Consider the following 20,055-nt stretch of genomic DNA (forward strand, 5'->3'; position numbering starts at 1 on the left):
GCTCTTCCATTTAAGAGCAGAAGCCTCAGCTTAATGCTTGGATGGAGTATATGGAGTATATTCGTTAAAAAAGAGTAACTCTTCTAGTCATCTTTGACCTGATCATGAGTCCAGTTAAGTGTTCTTGGCCTGAATGTGTTGCTCTTACCAATGCTGTCTGTAACAAAAGTTTAGAGTTCTGTGGTGAGAAGATCTTTTATTTACCAAATGCCTGCTAAATCCTATTTGTGCAGCTTAGAGTCTTGTGTGGCACCCTGTGATATCTGCTTGGTTTGCCAGCGGTGAAGGTGGTGTCTGTCAGGCATTGTCATTTTGCATGGGCAGTCAGCAAATGAATACTTGGAAGCAGCCAGAGCTCATATGCCTTTCTCTGGCTGTGGGTCATGCATGCAAACAGGGAATATAGGAGAGAGAGAAATTATTTTGGGGTGGAGCTGGGAGAGAGTGTGCAGGTGAGATGGTGAGATAGGAGTACTTTCTGAAGAGAGTTCTGAAGGGGGAATAGTGAGAAGAGGACATAGGAAGAACCGGGGAGCATTACAGGAATACAGGATTGTCAGACTGTACTGGAGAGGACTGGGTGAGCTGGCAGAAAGGGATTTCATGTGGGTTAGGGCTGCTACTGACAGTGCTTTCGAATATAAGCTAATAAACTGCAAAGAGTTTCCCCTCATTTTCTGAAAAAACAAGTTGTCTGGAAATGGATTCACCTCTGTTTTTTTCCCACTGCTGTAAGTATTTTTTCCTAATGACCAGGGAATTATCAAGGTTAATGTCTTTAAGGATAGTCCCCTGCATTCATGAAATTATTGACTGGCCTCTGAACATACAAAGGGGGAGAGGAAGATAAGTGGTGTTTTCTGTTCTAAAGAGGGAGAACTGGGGCAAAAATCGATGAGTAAATTGCTCAAGAACACGTACAAAAATTATATTGCAGGTGTAGGCCCTGATCCCAAATCCCTATTGAGCAATAATTTTGTGTTGCTTTGGAACTGCATGACCTGTGTACCTCACCATGTCCCAGGAGACCGGTGCTGGAAAGCAAGTCAGCAGAAATGCTGAAGTTGTCTTGTAGATTTTCCTAGCGCTGGAGAGAACATGGAAAAAAAAATAACCCACTGATGATTGTCTCAAACACATCAGTCCTTTGTTAGAAGAACTCATCCTTTAAACAGGGATAAAAACACTAGGAATATCTAAAGATATTCTCTTAAAAATTTTTGTCCATCTCACACCAAATATAAATAGAAAATGTGCTTGTAGGTAAGTTTGAAAAAGTATGAAGATTTCTAGGACAATGCTTTTAAAGTGATAATCTCTGAAACTTTATTCCATCACTTTGTGAATGTTCTTTACATTCATACAAAGTAGTTCTGTTCCAATGGAAATTACTGCCTGTCTAATTTATAAGTATATTGTTTTGTGGTGATCTTTCATGTCAGCCATGCTATCAGTATCACTGAGTAGTTCACAGGTAAAATATTAATTTAAGTGGGCGATGGCTTGAATTACAGCTAATTCAGAGGGTGTTTAAATGTTATGTTAGGTATTATGTATTTGGTAAGGAGCTTGCTAGCTCTTACAGTGCACCTTAACTGCATAAGTAAGTTCAGCACTGTTGGCTTTTGTATGGAATTCTGAAAGCTCGACCCCAAACTCTTGCTCCAGATGAAGACTTTTTTTTTTCAGTAAGTCATAATGCTGTTACACACTCAGATTGGTGAGTGAGCTCTTGGGTCCCCTAACAGGCTTTTCTCATAACTGCAGTCGGAGGCTTGAAGAGGGCCTTGGAATCACAAAAGTCAGTAAAGTTATCTTGTAGCTTTGTTGGAAGGCACTTGGCAAGTTCTATTGTGGTAGAGAGCCAATTTGATATTAACAAGGCCTCGCTTCTTCTTGGCACTAAGAACTGCAGAAATTTTAGAAACAGATGCTTCAAAAATAGGCTGGGGGGCTTCCATGGGACATCAAAGTTTAAGTGGCTGTTAGAAGCTGTCAAATCTCTTTAAGCATAAATAAGGTGGAGTTCCTATCAATCTGGAGAGCACTCAAGAAACTTCGCACTGAAGAGGCTTGCTGCATGCAGGAATTGGTAGACAACAGGGTGGTAGCATTTTGGTTTGCAAAGCTTGGATTTGTTGTTAGGAAAGGAGACAGTTCTAGCTGTAAGGACTTGGCAGAGATCAGAAAGGGTAGGAAAGGTGATGTAGTCATTGGCAAGGGACTTTTTCAGAAGGCTGCTTTGAAATAATAGCTTTTGCTTGAAGTGCTTTGGGAAGTGGGAGCTTTGCCTAAACTAGCAAACTTCGTAGCAGAGATTCACCAGCAGCAGTGGAAGCAGTTGTGTGTATGAGGCTCTGGAGTTTGTAACTATTGTCGTGTTAGAGATTAGGTTGAGATTAGCTTCCAGTTCCTGTGTATGCTGCAATGCTATTGTGACTGCTGTGAAATATTGTTATTTTATCATGATAATGTCTGCATGTCTGGCTCCCTTTTGGTCTAGAAACTATGCGAAGATAATTATGTTGTCATTGTATATTAACATGATGAAGTTTAGCTGCAGCCATGTCTTTACTGAAAAGAAGGACAGTAATTCTAAGAAAACCATAAGGTTGTTCTTTTTCCTGGAATATTATTTCACATGAAGTACATAACTTGTGAATGGCAGTCCTGGCCGTAAACAAATTTTTATGCAGTGAAGTAGAGAATTTAGCCCGATTTTGCAGAATTGTTCAAAAAGATGTCTGACAGTGCTTTTTTTAAATTTTTTTTTTTTTAAATCACAATTATTTGAAGGCTCAGGCTGTTCACTTTCACTTTTTGTAGACTTTCCTAAATACAATGATTACCACACTCCAAAATGCATTCTGGTTTTGTAGAAATTGATGTACAATATTGTCCTTCAGAGCAAACTCATGGGGTAAGATAGCAAAAGCCAATGAAATCTTTTGAATTAAATCCACTTAGGCAGTCTTTCAGGCTGTGGAACTGAAATAGTAAGTGACCGAGTACCTGCTGAGGAAAAGACCATCAGGTTATGATTTTTTTCATGTCAGCTAGAGCAAAAACATGGTTAGGAGAATAAATTTGCTGATCTGATAGGTTTCCTTTTATCTTGTGGTGTGTACAGTATAGTCTCTGTATCTTCTGTTTGATGTGCCTGCTTCAAAGTCCTATTAATAACAAAACCTGTAGAAGTGTTTGATAGAATATTAAAAAAAATATGGAACTAACAGTATTCCTATCCAGCTTCATCACTTGATCACTTTGTGTTGAAATTCTATTTTTTTTTTTTAACACTAACTTCTTCAATTCCACCTCTTGAAGCACAAATATTACCTTCAGAGTATTGAAAATATGGTGAAACAAGGCACTTCTGACAAGTAATTTTATATTTAATACCTGCAGAAGGAGCTTTGATTTTTGTGTGCTAGTAAAACTAGAAAGAATAAGCTAGACTGGTTATAGTGTCTATTTAAAAAAAAAACACAAAAAAATCTTGATGATGTTAATACTGTACTTATGAAATCGTATTAAATACTAATAAACTTTAGCTTAAAATCATAGCTTTTACAGTTATTTAGTATATTAGACTATTTGACAGTGACCAAAGCTTTCTTGTTTGGATTGATTTCTGTAATTTTAGTTTTTATAGATTCCTGATACTATATTAGCATGGCTTGCTAATGGGTTTTCTTGATCTTACACAACACATGGGGAGAGGGGGAAAGATTATTAGTATGTCATTCATAAAGGCATAATTATATACCCAGATACAAATATCACTCTTGTTTGACCCTGGATTGGACATTTTCAAAAAGGAATAAAATTGTTGTTTTTCATATAGAACACAATTATTGAATAGCATTTATTTACATAGTTCCATTTGACCAGGAGGCCAGTCTTGAAATATTTGTGTGTAAACATATTTGGACATAACATTTTTTTAAATGTATTTACTTGCATTTAACTACAAATTGGAGTTGGAGGAAGTAGTTATTTCCACTATGATTTCTCAGTCCAAGTGATTATTAATAAGCAACTTCTTTCTTAAGAAGGTAAGATAATAACATGTTCACTAATGGAAAATGAGTCGTTGTAGTTCTCTTTTCACAGGTAGGCAGTTGTGGATTTCTTAAAGCTATAATGATAAAGAGAGAATATTTTTTATCTTGTGCAAAACCTATTCTTGCTGAAAGCATTCAAAATGAAATATTTTTAAAAAAACAGTTTGAACTTTTTGACTCTTCCATTGAGCTTTCTGTTAGATTTTGAAGGGCTGATCTCAACATATCTGTTTTCCTTCCTTAATCCTTCTTGAGTTGATTCCTTTCTTAAGCTGTACTAAGACTTTGAGCAGAGGCCAAGATGTAGTGGAGACTGAATGAAATCTTGCATTAAGTGAGGTGGAGGGAGCAGAAGACAAGAACTGCACCAAGAGCTTGGCATGTGCTTGAAAAATGAGATAGCGCTGAGGAGAATTCTTTCACTTTTCATGCTGCCAGACAGTCCAGCTCCTTTCTGTCTTAGCATAGGATATGAAGTGTTTAGTTTGGTGAGAGACCTTCAGATGTGACATGCAAAAGCATACCTGGTGTCCAGTAACGATGCAGGAAAAGAATGTGACTATAGACCATAGCAACAATGTATTGAGCTTTCTGAATCCCTGGGTCTAAGCTCAACCCAGACCTCTATTAAAAAATAATTTTTGTATAGACAAAGGACTGATCATGACAATATTTGTATTTAAAGCCATTCCTGGAAGCTGAGATGCCGTTGCACCAGGCACTGTGCAATGCTGTGAAAATGCAAAGTGAGTCTTCGTCGGTCATATTCTGTGAGCACCTTTTGAAAGCTGAGATTTGTGCTTTCTTACAAAAAGTACTGGGATAATAAATACTAGTAATATGAAGATGGAAATCGTATTTGCTTGTATTAATGAATATAATGCAGGAGGGTAGTTTCAAATGAGATTTTATTGTTCAGTATGAAAAGACCCTTAGTAATTCCTTGCCTAATTAATACATAGGGAAAAATCATTTTGTGTCTACTTAAAATAATCTAATTGAAATAATGAATAAAAAAATTGTTGTAAAAATATTGTTCCATCAGAATCTTCTAGTATAATTAAACTTTTGTGCTGTTGCTTTTGTCTTGGTTGGAAGTGTGAAAAAGAGGAGAAAATCTTTCAGACAAAATAAAAATGTTTTCTCCTTTCTTTTGCACTAAAAGGCTTTAAGAATAACAACTCTCAGGGAGACTGCAGTGTTCAGAAGGCACGGCAGTGCTGTCATATTTGAGGCAAGTCTCTTCATCTTAAGGATGCACGTGGACTCCACCCTCACACAGGGACAAACAGTGTCCTGATTGTGTGGTACTGCTGGCAGGACTGAGATGCTCGGCTCTTGCCAATGCATGCAGCTATTTTGCTTGTACCCAAGCAGGCTGGGAGTACATTGCTGTCCCAGGAGGCAGCTTGCTTGGTGACACTGGCAGGAGTTGATTCTCTGGCTGTGCTGGGAGACAGCATTGAACCTTGTCTGGCTGTTGTGGCATGACACGTAGGTATTTGAAGACGTGATATGGCCTCACTTTGAGCACTGTATGCAGGTTTGGGCACCACAGTATAAGAAGTGTGTAAAACTATTAGAGAGATCTGTAAAGGTGGTGAAAGGTCTGGAGGACAAGGGGTATGAGGAGGAACGGCTGAGGTCCCTGGGTTTGCTCAGGGCAGAGGAGCTGAGGGGAGGCCTCGTGGTGGCTCACAGGGAGCGGAGGGCAGCGCTGAGCTCTGCTCTGTGTGACAGAGACAGGGCCCGAGGGAATGCATGAAGCTGCAGGAGTTTGAGGAGTATTTGAATAGCACTTTCAAGGCATGGGATTTGAACACTGGATGGTCTGTGTGGAGCCCAGAGTTGGATTCACTGACCTTGTTGGTCCCTTCCAACTCAAGATTCATTCTGTGATTCTACATCTTTGGGTGAATCTGAGATGCTTATGTAACACAGCGGCGAATACAGCAGGTCTTGTTCCCTTCTATATGAGCATCACTTCCATTTGTTCCTGACATACTTTCTTGCCTTAGAAAGTGGCAAGAGTCATTTTGACCCAATACATCAATTTGTAGCTTGCAGGCAGAACTAATAAATTTAAATTGTCATATTTACAACTACACTCAAGCTGTTAGAATTCCCTCTTAGTATTTTTTATATATTTAGTTTCACCACAACCACTGAGATATTTTTTTTCCCTTAAAAAGAAGTCTTGTCTTAGCCAGGGGGATGAAGAGCAAGAAAACTCCACATTATATTATTCAAATTCATTTTTAAAGTATCAAGGGTTTTCTGCCTTTGATAACTTAGTTTTGAAATACCTGGAAATATATAAAACCTGTTCCTAGGCAGTGAAAAATACTTTCTTCTTTCATTGTTCTTTTTAAAGGAATTTTGCCTGATAAGGAGAGTGCTTAAAAATAACCATTAGAGACTCTATTTTGGAAAAACATAATATAAATCTCTGTTTTACCCAAAGAAGTAAAAAAAGAAAAAAACCACACCAAAAAGTTTTCAGGTGCCCAGCGGGCTGAATATTTATTCTTTTCTTCTACAAAGAGTGTTTGAACTGTTTCTAGAATTTTTATAAAATTTTTAAACTGAAATATCTTGTCTTTGCATTTTTCCTTAAGTTAGTAAAGGTGGCTCTCTAGCTTTTTAAAGACCAATTCTCTGCCACATGCAAGAGATGCAGCAGTAACTTCTTGATTCATTTTTTTTTCCAACTTCTGTTTGTAAACTGTAATCTTATAAATGTGTGGTATTTAGAAAATGAGTTTTAGAGTGTATTTTTTTAGATTTCATGATTACTTTTTGAGCTGTATTTTTTTTTTTAAAGTTTTTGATATGAGTAAACTTTTTTGATATGAATAAATGGGTTTTGCCCATATAGCTTAAAATATTGAAAATGTTTGCTCAGTGCAGCAAGGCATAAAGAATTTTCTTAAGGCCTGACATTAAGGGAGAAATTCATCTGTATTTCACTAAAAAAAAATCAATTTATTCAAAGAGAAACATATCCTTAAAATACCCTACTAATATGAGGTATTTCCCTTCCCCTCACTGAACTTGCTGATCAGTAGTTTTCAGTCTTGTGTTCCCCGATGTTGCTTATGAGCTTGAAGCTGTGATTCAGAACAGGCAGAACTGGTGATGGCTACCCCTAAACCATTTGATCTTTCCTAGTTTTTGCTTCCTTTGGAGACAGCAGATGGAGAGAGCAGTCATCACCATGCAACTTGAGACAGACTCTGAAATGAGACTTTACTGAAGGTTTTATTTTTTTATTTTTTAAAAAAAGCTTAATCTCAAATGCAGCTATTTAAATATTTATGTATTAATACAAATCCGCTTGAAAGCAAGTTGTGGTCCCTGTAATTACTTCCTCCTGAGGAAGCAGATCCAACTTGCTTTATGGGCTTAAGGAGATAGTGTGCTCTGTCAATATTGACATTTTCCTATATCACCATTAAACTGATTCTGTTCTGAGTGATGTTAAGAGACTTCTATCTCTTCTTTTCTTGCAGGAGGAAAACTGTGGTCATATGTCAGTAAATTCTTAAACACAAGTCCTGAACAGAGCTTTGAAATTCCCGAAACCAAAACATTCAGTTCAACTAAAATTCTTCTTGAGCGGCCGACGCCCAGCCCTAAAGACATTGGTAGCAGCACGGATTCCAGAGAAAGCTGTGGGGAGAACATGCTGAAGGTGGTCCCTCTGAGGAGCAGCCTGACGCCGAGCTCTCAGGATGACAGCAGCAACCAGGAAGATGGACAAGAGAGTTCAAAATGGATGGACTCAGCATCCAGCTCAGAAGAAGAGTGCACTACGAGTTACTTAACGTTATGTAATGAATATGGGCAAGAAAAAATTGATTCTGGCTCTCTCAATGAGGAGCCTATGGTTAAAGTGGAGAGTCAAAGTCTGAATATTAAAGAGAAAAGTTCTTTACAGAAGTGCACTGTTAGCAGTGATAGTTTCAGCTCTCACGTTCCATCTCAAGAGCTAAAACTTTTCATTGATGATGGTGAATCAGAAATAGCCAGTCCTACTAGAATATTGGACTCACTAACCAAATCAAAGAAGAGCCCCATGGAACTCTTCAGAATTGACAGCAAAGATAGCGCTAGTGAGCTTCTGGGACTGGATTTGGGGGAAAAATTGTATAATCTGAAATCAGAACCTTTGAAGCCATTGTTCTCTGTGCCAGGTCATGACAGAAGCTTGGATGCCCTGGAGAACAAAATGGGTGTGAGAGCTCAAGACACCGTAAGCAGGGGTTCAAACGACTCCGTGCCAGTTATCTCGTTTAAGGATGCTGCATTCGATGATGTGAGTAGTATTGATGAAGGAAGGCCTGATCTCCTGATAAACTTACCTGGTATGTCTGATACAACTGAGGAGGCAGCAGTGTCAAGGCCTGCCAAGTTTACAAAAACTGATATGGATGTTTTAGAAGTAAAATTACTAGAAACACCTGATGTCTTACAATTAAATAGTTCTGCAGAGCAATGCAAAGCATTTAATCAAGAGCCAAATCGTGTGACACCAGAACTGGGTGATCCTTCCCCCAAGGAAGTGAATGGACAAAGCGCTGTCACTCAGGGAGCTCTCGGGACCCTTTTTACTTCTGAACCAGAGGTAGGTAGTTCAGAAGATGAGGCTCTGTTTCAGGGGCCTGCAGCCTGCTCCATAAACGTGACAAGCAAAGAAGAAAGTGTGTTTGTTTCCAACCTGCTCTCAGGTGCTCAAGATGTTAGCTTGGACAGAGACACGATAAGAAACGAAGCAGTGTTGCTGTTTTCTGATCAAACTGAAGACTTTGGGAAAGAGGAAACAAACCTGTCTTTGTTACCAGCAGCTGAAAGTGAACAGACAGCACCAAAGAGGGAAGACAAAGTAGCAGTAGCAGGGGAGAAGGATATACACCAAATTTTTCAGGACCTTGATGAAAGATTAGCGATAACCTCCAGGTTTTATATCCCAGAGGACTGCATTCAAAGATGGGCAGCTGAAATGGTTGTAGCCCTTGATGCTTTACATAGAGAAGGAATTGTGTGCCGCGATTTGAACCCAAACAACATCTTATTGAATGATAGAGGTCAGGAACTTTTGCAAATGCATTTCTTTTTATTCGCTGTTGCTTCCAATTAACTGAGTAGGCGTTTTATCTTGTAATTAGTATCTTCATTTCCTGTCTAGAGCTTCATTATCAGTGCAGCAAATTCACCCCCAGTAATAGCTTCTAGTACTTAATGATGCCATTATTCTTAATGATACTGTTTTTAGCTACAAAAGGAGTAATTACAGTTCACTTCTGCAGAAAATGGAAGGGAAAAATGTTTTGATTTCTCCTGTCGTTTTGTTTTTAGGACACATTCAGCTAACGTATTTTAGCAGGTGGAGGGAGGTTGAAGATTCCTGTGACAGCGATGCCATAGAGAGAATGTACTGTGCCCCAGGTTAGAACAATCACCTACAATGTTTCACTTGGAAAGTAGATAAGCAGCTTTCATTTTCTCACGGAGCCTTTGTAACACAGAGCTCAAGAACATGCAATATCAATAGCATTTTCTTTTCCTGAATATCTTAAAAAGCAAGAGAGTTTGTAACTGCTTTATTGTTGACTGTGTTGTTGTTAGAGCGTTTCCATAAAGTGTAATTGCATTGAATGCCTTGTTTAAGGAAATTTTAAAAATGTTGTGTGTTCTTTCAATAGTTTCTTATGTGTGAGTACATCCTGATAACTGGAATGAGCAAACAGGGAAAGGGCAGAGTGAAAAGATGACACCATGAGCTTTAAAAACACAACAATTTATACATGCAAAGAACATAGAAAAAAAACGTATTGCAGTTTGAAACACACAACCCTAATAGGCTCAGAGATGCCTCTGACATTTTTGATGAGCTACAGTGGGCTTTGAAATAGTTTAGAGAGCTCTTTTCTTAGAACTGCTTTCATCAATCACGAGGGTGATAAAATCAATATCTCTTGGGTTTTTGTAGCAAGGATGGCACTTGAAACAGATCCCTCCCTCTTTTACTCTTTCCAATTTATTTTCTGCTATTATAGTTGTCTAATGGTAGTGACAATTATAATCAGATACGTTACTTATAACTTTGCATTTTAAACATTTTATAGGTAGCTTAAAGAAACGGCTTTTAGAGTTGAAGTAACTACAGTGATGCTACTCAGATTTTCAGTTCGTCTTTTGGTTCTGAATTTGAAATGCCAATGTACACTTTCTGCTGAGTGCATGGCCTGGCTAGGCTTTGCAACTTGGTGTGCAGATAGTCCTCAAGCTGAGTCTGCAGATGGGCTTGAAGAAAATTAGCTGAAGCTGAGTGAACGACTCAAGGCAAAAGTTGTGAACTTAGTTTGGCAGGTGTTTGTTCTGTGACTTGGTTCCCCCCCACTCAAATACAGTGTGAAACTGCTCTTTGTGAATACAGGTGGTTGTATGGCAACAAAAAAATGAATTCCAGCTCTTGAGATTAACAGTAAATAAAACTTTTGCTCTCCAGGTGCAAGTCAAAAGGGAAGGGGCAGATATTACAGAATTATAGATTTAAATATATAGAATTATAGATATTATTATTGTTCTACCCTCACCCCACTTTAGTTCAAGAGCAGTGAAACTGAGGAACCCTTGATTTGAGAACCCCAGCAATTCTTATGGCTGTGGAACAGAAACATGTTCTGCTTGCCAGTATGCACTCTGTTGCATTAGAAAGAGATGTTTTCCTGCCTCCACAACACAGGCCTGTACAAAGCTCTCCCCAGTTGTGCTGCTTTTAAGATGGAAGCACAGCCTATTCCCACCTTGTCACCATTAATAATCTGTAAAAGTCAAAGCCTAATTTTTCCATATTTTAATGAGAATCCAAAGAGAGGTGGTTTTTTTGCCCCCCTGATCTTCAACCAGCCAACTGCTGTAATTAATTGTTCAGGAAGCAGGCAAAATAATATTTAGAAGTCTCCAAATACAAGAATAAAGTTTTCTGTGCCATCTTTATTTCCACGTCCCAGCACAGGTGTGGTATCCATCTGGATTTTTTGGTTAAGTTTGTTCCATGTGTAACTGGTGAGCTGCAAGACAAAGATCTGCAAGTGCAAGTGTTAGATAGATGCAGGATGGCAGGATTGATATTGCCATGTTAGCCTTTCACATTCGATCTTATTGTTACCTGTGTACACCTTCTATTCTGAGTTAAGGTTTAGTATGTGCTCTTAGGTAATATGTGCAACTGAGGTGAAAGTAGCTTTCTTATGGCTGCTGCAAAACATCCAACTGTAATTAAAAAAGCTCCCCTTAGTGGGCTTTCTTCAGCACCACTGCTACGTTACAGGAAAATAAGCCTTATGTGGATGGTCATTTTTCCTTTTAGGAAATGTCCTATGACTTGGAACCCACGTCTCCTCCTGATCATGGCAGCATTGCCCCTAAGCTGCTTCTTGGGTTAACCACTTTGAAGTTAGTTGTGCCTCACAGTTCAGAGTGCTTAGGTAAATTGAGAAAATTGGATTTTATACTATTCGTCTTCAGTTGCTCTTTCAAATTGTTTGTAAATGTTACTCATAGCTTGCTTTTTCCTGCTGAAGGAACAGATGAACAAGTGATCTTCACAAAACTTAGCCAGGCCCTATGATTTATATCATCACTGCAACACGGTGAACAATGAAATAACTCCAAGTGAATCTCCAACTCGTTTTGATGCATCGAGCAGCTCGGTGGGCTGTGGTGCTGTGCCTCCGGGTACCTGACATCTCATTTCACCTCTAACCAAGTGAAACTCGGATTGGAAAATTTTACCTTTATGTGTTTAGTTTGGTGTCTGTTTTCATCTGAATTCAGGATAGTAGGATTTGGGTGTGGAAAGCCTGTATTTAACAGACTTTTGACGTTTTGTTATTTAAATGGTCTCATTAAAAGCAGGCAAGGAAGGGAAGACCTCTTTGATAAAACGCTGTCCTTTAGGGTCTGGTGTTAGACTGAGTACAGATGATGACCCTTTTTGAGATTCAGTTGTTTTTCTGCAATAATTGTTGAGAAACAAATTTCACAAGCAGGAAAAAAAAAATAAAAAAGAACGTGGAAGTTAAATAGATTACGTGGTATCTTCAGTTTAAAAAAGGTAGGAAGTTGTGTTGCAGAGTTATGTGAAAGGCACAAAAGTGTGTCTGAAATCATTTTAATTGCTAAGGTTCCAGGTGTTACTCTTTTACATGATATGTAAATAATACTGAGCAGCAAAGTTCCTGAGGGCATATTTAGGTTTCAGGTTGCTTTATTGGTTGAAGGAAAATGTGGAACCTAAATCCTACAACTTCTATGTCAGAATCTAGTTTCTGGAGGGAGTCAGGATATATGTATTAATGCTGAAGCTCTTCAGACTTGAGGAGAGAAGTGCCCCTGCGAGGGTCTGCAGGTGGTGGTGGAGGTTTTCGGTCCTCGAGGACGGGGCTCTGCTAAAGCCAAGGAAGGGCTCCTGGTTCAGAGGCAGCGGCCAGAGCCTTTCTGCGGCGAGTAGCCGGGGCTCGCTCAGCTCTTGTTATCCTATGAAAAGCAGAGAGGGATTGTTAACGGCGTGTGTATAAAAGAGATTATGCGACGTAGGTATAAATTAACAGAACAAATGCAAACATTGTAAGCGTAGAAGTGTCAGAAGGATGGGAGAAGAAATAGTTTAAATAGCCGCACTCCATTTCCTGCTGCCAGTGTACTTAATTTTGTTTGCAAGAGCAATTGTCAGTTTTCATCGCGCATAAATTACAAGCGGGGCCGGCTGTCTTGCGAGAAGTTGCACTTCTCCTCCGGGGGCGGCAGGTGGCATTGTGCCATTGGAGGACGGCGCTGCGGGCCGAAGGCGAGGTTTCTTTGCAGCGACTCGCACCTCCGGAGTTGCACTTGGAGCTCAGAGCCGGGCTGCGTTGCGCTGCTGTTGTGCGACGGCACAAGGCTCGCCGCTGCGTGGTTGTACTCAGTCTAAGAGCTGGGGCCGGAGCCGCTCCGGGACAACGGGGCTGTCTGCAGATACCTGGAAGTAGCGCCCGCGCTCTGCTTTGATGGATGGCCAAACTAAAGCTTCGCTGTTCACCTATGATAAGTCAGATGTTGTTTCTCTAACCCACGAGGGAAATGATGGCTTATAAATCATCCCTGTAAACTCAGCACCGCTTCAAGTAAATCTGAGGGGGAGTTGGCCAAAAATAACGCATTTGCTTTTAAAGAAGAAATTAGGTGCTCAGAAGTGAGCTGTTCTGCTGCACTCGTGGTTAAGGTGACAGATGTGAGATCCACCTGGGTTTTTTTGGTTGGCTTTTTTTTTTTTTTTTCCTTTTCCCCTTCCTCTTCTTTTAAGTACTTTTGTTTTCTGAATGTTTTAAAGTGTGCTGATGTCTGAATACAAAGTTATTAGCAGATCAGATGAGAATGATTCACTTCTGTTTAAACAGCCCTTTGCTCTCTGCGCCCCCTGAGAACTCTTATCATGTATTTGTTCAAAAAAAAAAAAAAAAAAAACCCCACACAGAAAAACTAACAGAAAATCCCTCACATTATCCACCTACCCGGTGGCTGATAATATCAGCAGCGTGTATCTCTTTATCTCTTGGTTAATGTGCCTAGGCATTCTGAAGGGGGAAAATTCCAGTAACAGATTCAATTTACAGGGACAGAAACTTGAGCAAATGCCAGCCTAGCAGGGGGGCCATTATTCTGCGCTGTAAATAAGTTTAAAAAAGAAACAAACGCGCACACAAACCTGTGAATCAACGTGTTTTGGTCTAATTGAGGGAAAAGCAAGAGAGATGAATTTTGAAATGCAAATGATTACCTTCTGTTACTTAAGTATTGGTTTTGTCATCTTTGTGATCTTAAATATAAAGTGTTGTTACCTTTTAAAAAGAGTAGTAATTATATTCCGTTTTTGTTGTGAGTTTTAAAATAAAATTGGTAACTTTTTTTTTTCCCAGAGAGCCCCTTCCTAGTATGCTTGATACCTGTGAGAAAGACAGAATTGCCTAGAGCTACAGACTAGTTGAGCCTGTTTGCAGCTGAAGCAGATTGTGTTGAGGATTTACTCATGAAGAGGAATCTTTTAGGTACTTTTTCAATCTAACCTGTAAAGCAGGATGTTACAGTGGCTTGCTGGTCTAACCTAACACGTGGATGCAATTTGTGAACGAGGTGTTTTATTTGCACTAAGTTCTCTTTCCAGCAGTGAGGCGAGTTCTGTCTTATCCCTGTAGAGTTATTAGAGGATGAGATTTCAGAGCTGTGTTTTCTTTGGAATCTTTTTTCTTTCTTATCCAAACCATTAATTTTGTCTGTATTGTTTTTACTAAAAATTGGAGATTTGTTGAAATTGTAAAGTCAAAGTGAGCTTAGATTCATTGAAATTGCAAGTAGGAAAAGTAAGCTTAGAGTCATTGAAAATGTAAGTAGAAAACTGGCCATCAGTAATGCAGTCAGATGCTTTCACAAGCTGTGTGCTATAATCAAGCCTTATTTACACAAACTAGCCTTTGCAGAAGCCTGCACAGAAATCTGTGATGTATTTGGTTAGATCGAAACTGGTACTAATTGTACACAATGGGAAACCTAGCTAAAAAAGGAAGGCTTTGCAGGTAAATGATTTTGCCCCAAGCAGACCAGTGTGTTTCAGTGTGCAACCTGATTTTCATACTCCCAAACAGTGTACTTGTAGACAATTGAAAATACAGATGCGAAGTGCAGCTGATAACCTAAAACATATGGCATTAAAATAAAAATTGCCAGCGTGCTATTATCAGAGTGAATGCTGTAATTTTTATTTACTGAAGAAAGCAAAAAATGGTCTGCCTCTATTTACCAAATAGATATCTGATGTTGGAAAACCTGCACGTTATGTGTATGTGTTTTGCAGTAGGAATTTGCAAGCACTCATTAAATTCTGCTGTTCTCTATTACAGTGGTTTAATTTGGAGTAGACTGTTTAAGAAGCAAAATAGCGGTGGTGGATTAAAGTGCCATTGACCCCGAGAGGTGTCGAGGGGTGGGTTGGTCTCACGGTTAGTGCGAGACTGGACTTCCTCGATGTTATCTCTGACTCTGTTGTAGCTTTTTGTGTGACGTTAATGTTTCAGGATGATCCTAAAGAAAAAAAAGGGTCGGGGAACGGGGCAGATGAATGGATTTAGAGCAGCAAGTGTAAAAGGACAGGCTCTCTTGATTTTAAAAGCTCTGACAATAGGAAATGGGACTGAACATTAACGTGACGACTGTATGGCTGTTGTGAATAAGGAGGAAAAGTCTGAAGCTGCAGAAAAAGCAATGATGGTTGTGAAGCTGGGAGTAACGACTGTGCAACCCTTTGGGGGTGTCCGGCTCTCCAAAGACACCGGAGTGTCCCAAAGAGAACAATAACAGCTGACTGCTCCCAAAATAGCAAGCTGTAATAAGCCTGGAGAAAGTAGTTGAAAGCAAAGGTTTAGAGAGGGCAGCAGGTATTTTCTGAAAACAACACGATGTGGCTGGGCACTCAGGCGTGCTGCAAGTACACTGTGTGTTGTAGCTGAAATACCTTCTCCTTCAGCTTTTGCAGACTTTAACTAGTAAGCAGTGAGATGTACTGAGGCTGTTGATTTATAGTTTTCTTATCTGGCTGACATAAAGGACATCTAACAACTCTGGAAGAAACTGTAATTTACCTGCAATTGTTTTCTGTTGCTGTTATGTTTTAATAATGGAGCTGAAACTTGAAGATGCCTTTCGAAAATAAGTGGAGAGAGCTGAAGGGTTAAACAGTGTTTGCTTTCTTTTGTTAACGGAGCGGTAAAAGGTTTCTTTGTCTCTATGGCCACCTGATTATTTTAAAGGAAGTTTTAATTCCATCTTGGGTTGCTAAGAGGACAAAAAAAAAAAAAAAAAAAAAAGAGTTGCTTCTAATTTTTTTTTTCTGTTAATGACGTGAGGAAATTTCTTCCAAAGAGGAATGTAGAAGCTCGTATGTTATTGATACCTTTAAGCTGAAGCTTCCTATTTTCATACTTCATTTGATCTTAGCAGATGTTCATTGCGCTTGCTTCACTACTTTATTGTTTAAAGGCCATGATAAACTTTTTATATTTAAGAGTAGATGGTTCAGTACTGTGCTTTATAAATTGCTAGAGCATTTTAGGCAAAGCATTATGACTGCTTGCGTGATATGTTATTTAGTGAGTGTATCTTATATCTTGGCTGACTGAATCTACATAGAGTAAATTACCTTGGGTTCATTTTCCTTGGTTCTCTGCAAATGCTTCTTTACATTTATAGATATTAAAATAAGATAAAAAAGTAAGCTTTTAAAATTAAATGAGTGTAAGGTAAATAGAATTTCTGAAGCGACTCTAATGGATTTTCATGCAGTGCTGTTTATCTTAATGGCAGCGGAAGGGAAAATTTTGTGTCTGGTGTTTTCAGAGTGTTGGACAAGTCCATTTCCTCCTTAACTGTTCTAGACACCTGATGGCAGTTCAGATGGATGCCCTTATTTTCCTATCAGTGCAGAAGCAGTACTTGAAGGTATGCTGTTTCTGCTTGAAATGCGGAATAAGGGAAAGGGATCCCGTGGCTTTTGAAAATCTTATCAATCCATCGAGATTCAAATGCTGCCCTCTTAATTCCATCTCAGTGCAATGCTAATCCTGACTCTCAGGTGTTTGGATAAGCAGTTTCTCTGTGTAGACCCTGTTTTGTCATGAACTGATTTCAGGTCTTGTTCCTAATTCGGATGCGTCTTTGGATGTTACAGTTTATCCTGAAAAGTTTGATTGACTTTATGCTCCTTGCAAGTGACTGGGCCTCAGTTGCACAGTGAATTTCCAAGTCCACTTGACTAGCTTTAAGCCTGGCTTCTTTTTTTTTAGTGTCTGTGTGAGCTCATCAGGAGCCCTGGAAGAAACAATTCTTAGGAGAATATATTTGAGGGATAGTTGTAAAAGCCTTTGAAATCCTTCAGAATGAAAGCATGTATTTTGGATTAAGGTCCAGTATAAAGAATATCAGCGTCACTGTTAATAATGTTATCAACGGTGTGTGTGTTCAAAAGATGTGAAGTCCTGCTCTTCTACTTTGGAATTGGCACTTCTGTTTGAAAGCACAGCATGTTGTCAGCTACAGATCCCGTATCAGGAAGTGAGGTGCAAATATTGAGATAAGTATGGAAACACTAAAAAAAAAAAAAAAAAAAAAAGCCTTTCAGTTGAGTTCACCAGTTCTCTAGAGGGACAGTGCTGGGTAGAGAAGCTGTTTACCTGAACCATCTGCCTCAGTCTGAATCTGTTAGCATCTTACAAATCTTCTTCCCTTCAGTTTAGCCCAACGACTGCTGTTACTGTTGTTTCTGTGCTGGAATTGAGCAAGTGTGCTAGTTGGTGCTAGCTACTGTATGGACATATGCTGGGAAAGGAAGAGAAGGAAGTTTTTAATAAAGTTGAATAAAATTGGTAAAGCTACTGATTTTATTTTCTCACCTTGCTTTTTGTTTATTCAGTTCAAAAGGATCTTGTATTTGAAAATAAGAATATTTTTTTTCTGCAGATATTATGGTGTTAGTCCTAGAAACGCCAACACTATGCATGTGTGTGCGCATGTTTATGTTTGTACAAATGTGGACAAGGTCCTTGATTTCAAGGTTCATGAAGTAAAGAATTGGCACAAATATCCCCATGTTCTTCACTTAGGCTTATGGGTCACCACCATTTATTGTTTAAATTACTTTGCTGATGGATTGAGATGAAAATGTTTTCTTAGTGAAGGCAGATATTGTAGTTCAGATTTATTGCGACATTAGAGCTTTAAAAAAAGCATATGCCCTGTGTGGTATATTACATTAGCTGGCTACTCTATCACTTGAAAGCACTTCATAATCTATAGTTTCTAAATTTTCCCATGATGTGCAGTTGAGATAAAATGCAGTAATATTGATGTGATATCCTGAACTTACGATCGGTGTACTGCATCAGAAGTAATGTGACCTGTTCAAAGTAAGGGAATGTAAACAACACATGTTTATCTGTAGTATTCACATTGATTTTTGTGTTTTTATTTTTAAGGAAAACATTCATGTTAGTCCAAAGTAAGGAAACTGTGGGACCTAGGGAAAGCAGCAGGACAGCAGACAGTGGGAGAAAAGTGGAGCTAACGTTTAGTTTTTGTAAAAAGAGTATTTAGATGTTCCTCTCAGCTGAATTTTCCATGTTCTCTCCTGTGTTGGTTTAGATGACTTATCACAGACCCATTTCTGTTCTGTGTATGAGAACCCAGCCAGAGACTTTCCATACATCTCAGCCTGCACAGTTTGGCCATTCTCTTTTTATCCCAATTCTGTTGTTTTGTCACAGATAAGAGGGATGGAAGAATTCAGTGCTCTTCTTGCAAGAGTTCTGTAGTGATGTTTATTTTGGCTTGGTGGATAGTGGAAGTGCTTCTGTGGTTAAAAGTATGAGTTTGGATTTTGGAGAAGCAGACTCTAGTTTACTTCTTGACTCTTGCTCTGTGTCCATTTGCTTGATCAGTGAAGTAGGGTTACATCAACTTCTTGTGACACACAGTGTGTTTCTGTGAAGAGTGACCTGTAAGTTTGATGCTTCAAAGAGCCTTCAGCACCTGCAACTGCCAACATGAAAGGATATAAGACCAAAAATTAGAAATGAATTTTCTATAATATTTCTTCTCTGTGATCAGGACAATTTTTTTCACTTGTGGCTGAGGCTTATTTATTTATTTATGTATTTATTTTAGACTGTTTTTCAAGAGGTCCATCCCCTTTAAATGTTAGTTCTGAGGTTCCTTCAGTGTCACTGGGGAGGAATAGACTACCTCCTTTTGGGGCATTATGCTAAAATTTAAGGTATGTCGATATGGGGAAGTTACTGGCAGTATGGGAGTTGAGGAAGTAGTAATCAGTTATAAGTAACTCTTGGCTTAGCTGTCCTTATCCTTAAATGATTCCGGAATTGAACTTATAATAAAAACATCCATTTGTTTGGAAGACATAAAGAAAAGAAAACTCTAAAGCTGCCTGAAGTGTTTGTCTTTAGATTTTAGTTTACATATTATGCTATTTTTGAATGTACAGCATTGGATCATTTAGCACTAGGAAATCACAGCCAGACTAGAAAGGCATTTCTACCATATAGGTGTTACTGGGAGATGCTATAAAAACCTTTTACCACGCATTTAACATAGAAAGGCCTGAGGGGTTTTTTCCCTTCTTTTTTCGCGTGACAAATGTCACGAAGATTTCTCTTTCTTAAATAAAATTAACTTGTAGGAGCAGATTTTGATTTTCGTATAAGTTGTCTCAACTTACATTGAGATTCTTTAGATGCATGCCTGGGATCTTAAAACATGATCTTAAAACTGTATGAAATATTAGTTAAACCAATAAGTTTGTCATGTGACTGCCATTATATCTTTGTAAGTGTTCCTCAATACTGATAGAAGTATTAGTCTGTAAGGAGTGGGATAAATGCCAACATATGGCACCCTTACAGTGATATACTGGAGAGATAAATGCTATTAACTGTACAAAAAACTTCACCATGAGTGATGTCCTGCCTAAAGAAGCACGTGTGATCCATCGTTCTGGCCTCTTGCAGCAGTGACCTCAGGCTCATCCTTTGAGGTCCTGAGCATCTCCCCCAAAGGGAGCTTTGTGCACACCCCCTGCTCAGTGTGTACACCACTAGGGAAGCTCTGGGATGATGATGTTCCTTTCCCTGATGCTGGAGTCTGACTCATCTGTAGCTCTCCTTGGCCACGTTCACAGTAAGCTCCATAAAGTGATGAGCAGGATTTTTCTAAAGAGGCTTTATGCTTTTCACAGGAATGGCTGTGTGACTGTATGCTAATTGTTGTCCTTTGTTGGGAATCTGGTGTGCCTTTTGCCACCAAATCTGTTTTAGTACAGCTTCTGCATCTTTGACAGTGAAAATGAAGATTTCATCTTCGTTACAATCTGTTTTTCTGACTG

At 39.0% G+C, this 20,055-nt stretch overlaps 1 protein-coding gene across 8 annotated transcripts in view; it reads left to right on the forward strand.

The window, feature by feature from the left end:
* RPS6KC1 (ribosomal protein S6 kinase C1) overlaps positions 1-20,055 on the forward strand; it is an 86,530-nt gene that overhangs the window by 58,825 nt on the left and 7,650 nt on the right. For 6 of the 8 annotated variants that reach the window (XR_008206234.1, XM_052681002.1, XM_052680964.1 and 3 more), the window contains 2 exons: positions 7,580-9,154; positions 9,426-9,515. Coding sequence is in view for 6 of the 8 variants with exons in the window: in XM_052681002.1 (XP_052536962.1) it covers positions 7,580-9,154; positions 9,426-9,515 (1,665 nt within the window). In the remaining 2 variants the exon portion in view is untranslated. Of the gene's footprint in view, positions 1-7,579; positions 9,155-9,425; positions 9,516-14,029; positions 14,159-20,055 lie in introns of all 8 variants that reach the window. The other 2 variants (XR_008206238.1, XM_052680972.1) reach the window with 2 other exon arrangements.

This window comes from Tympanuchus pallidicinctus, unplaced genomic scaffold (assembly GCF_026119805.1).
Source record: "Tympanuchus pallidicinctus isolate F22 unplaced genomic scaffold, pur_lepc_1.0 scaffold1, whole genome shotgun sequence".
In the NCBI taxonomy this organism is placed as follows: domain Eukaryota; kingdom Metazoa; phylum Chordata; class Aves; order Galliformes; family Phasianidae; genus Tympanuchus; species Tympanuchus pallidicinctus.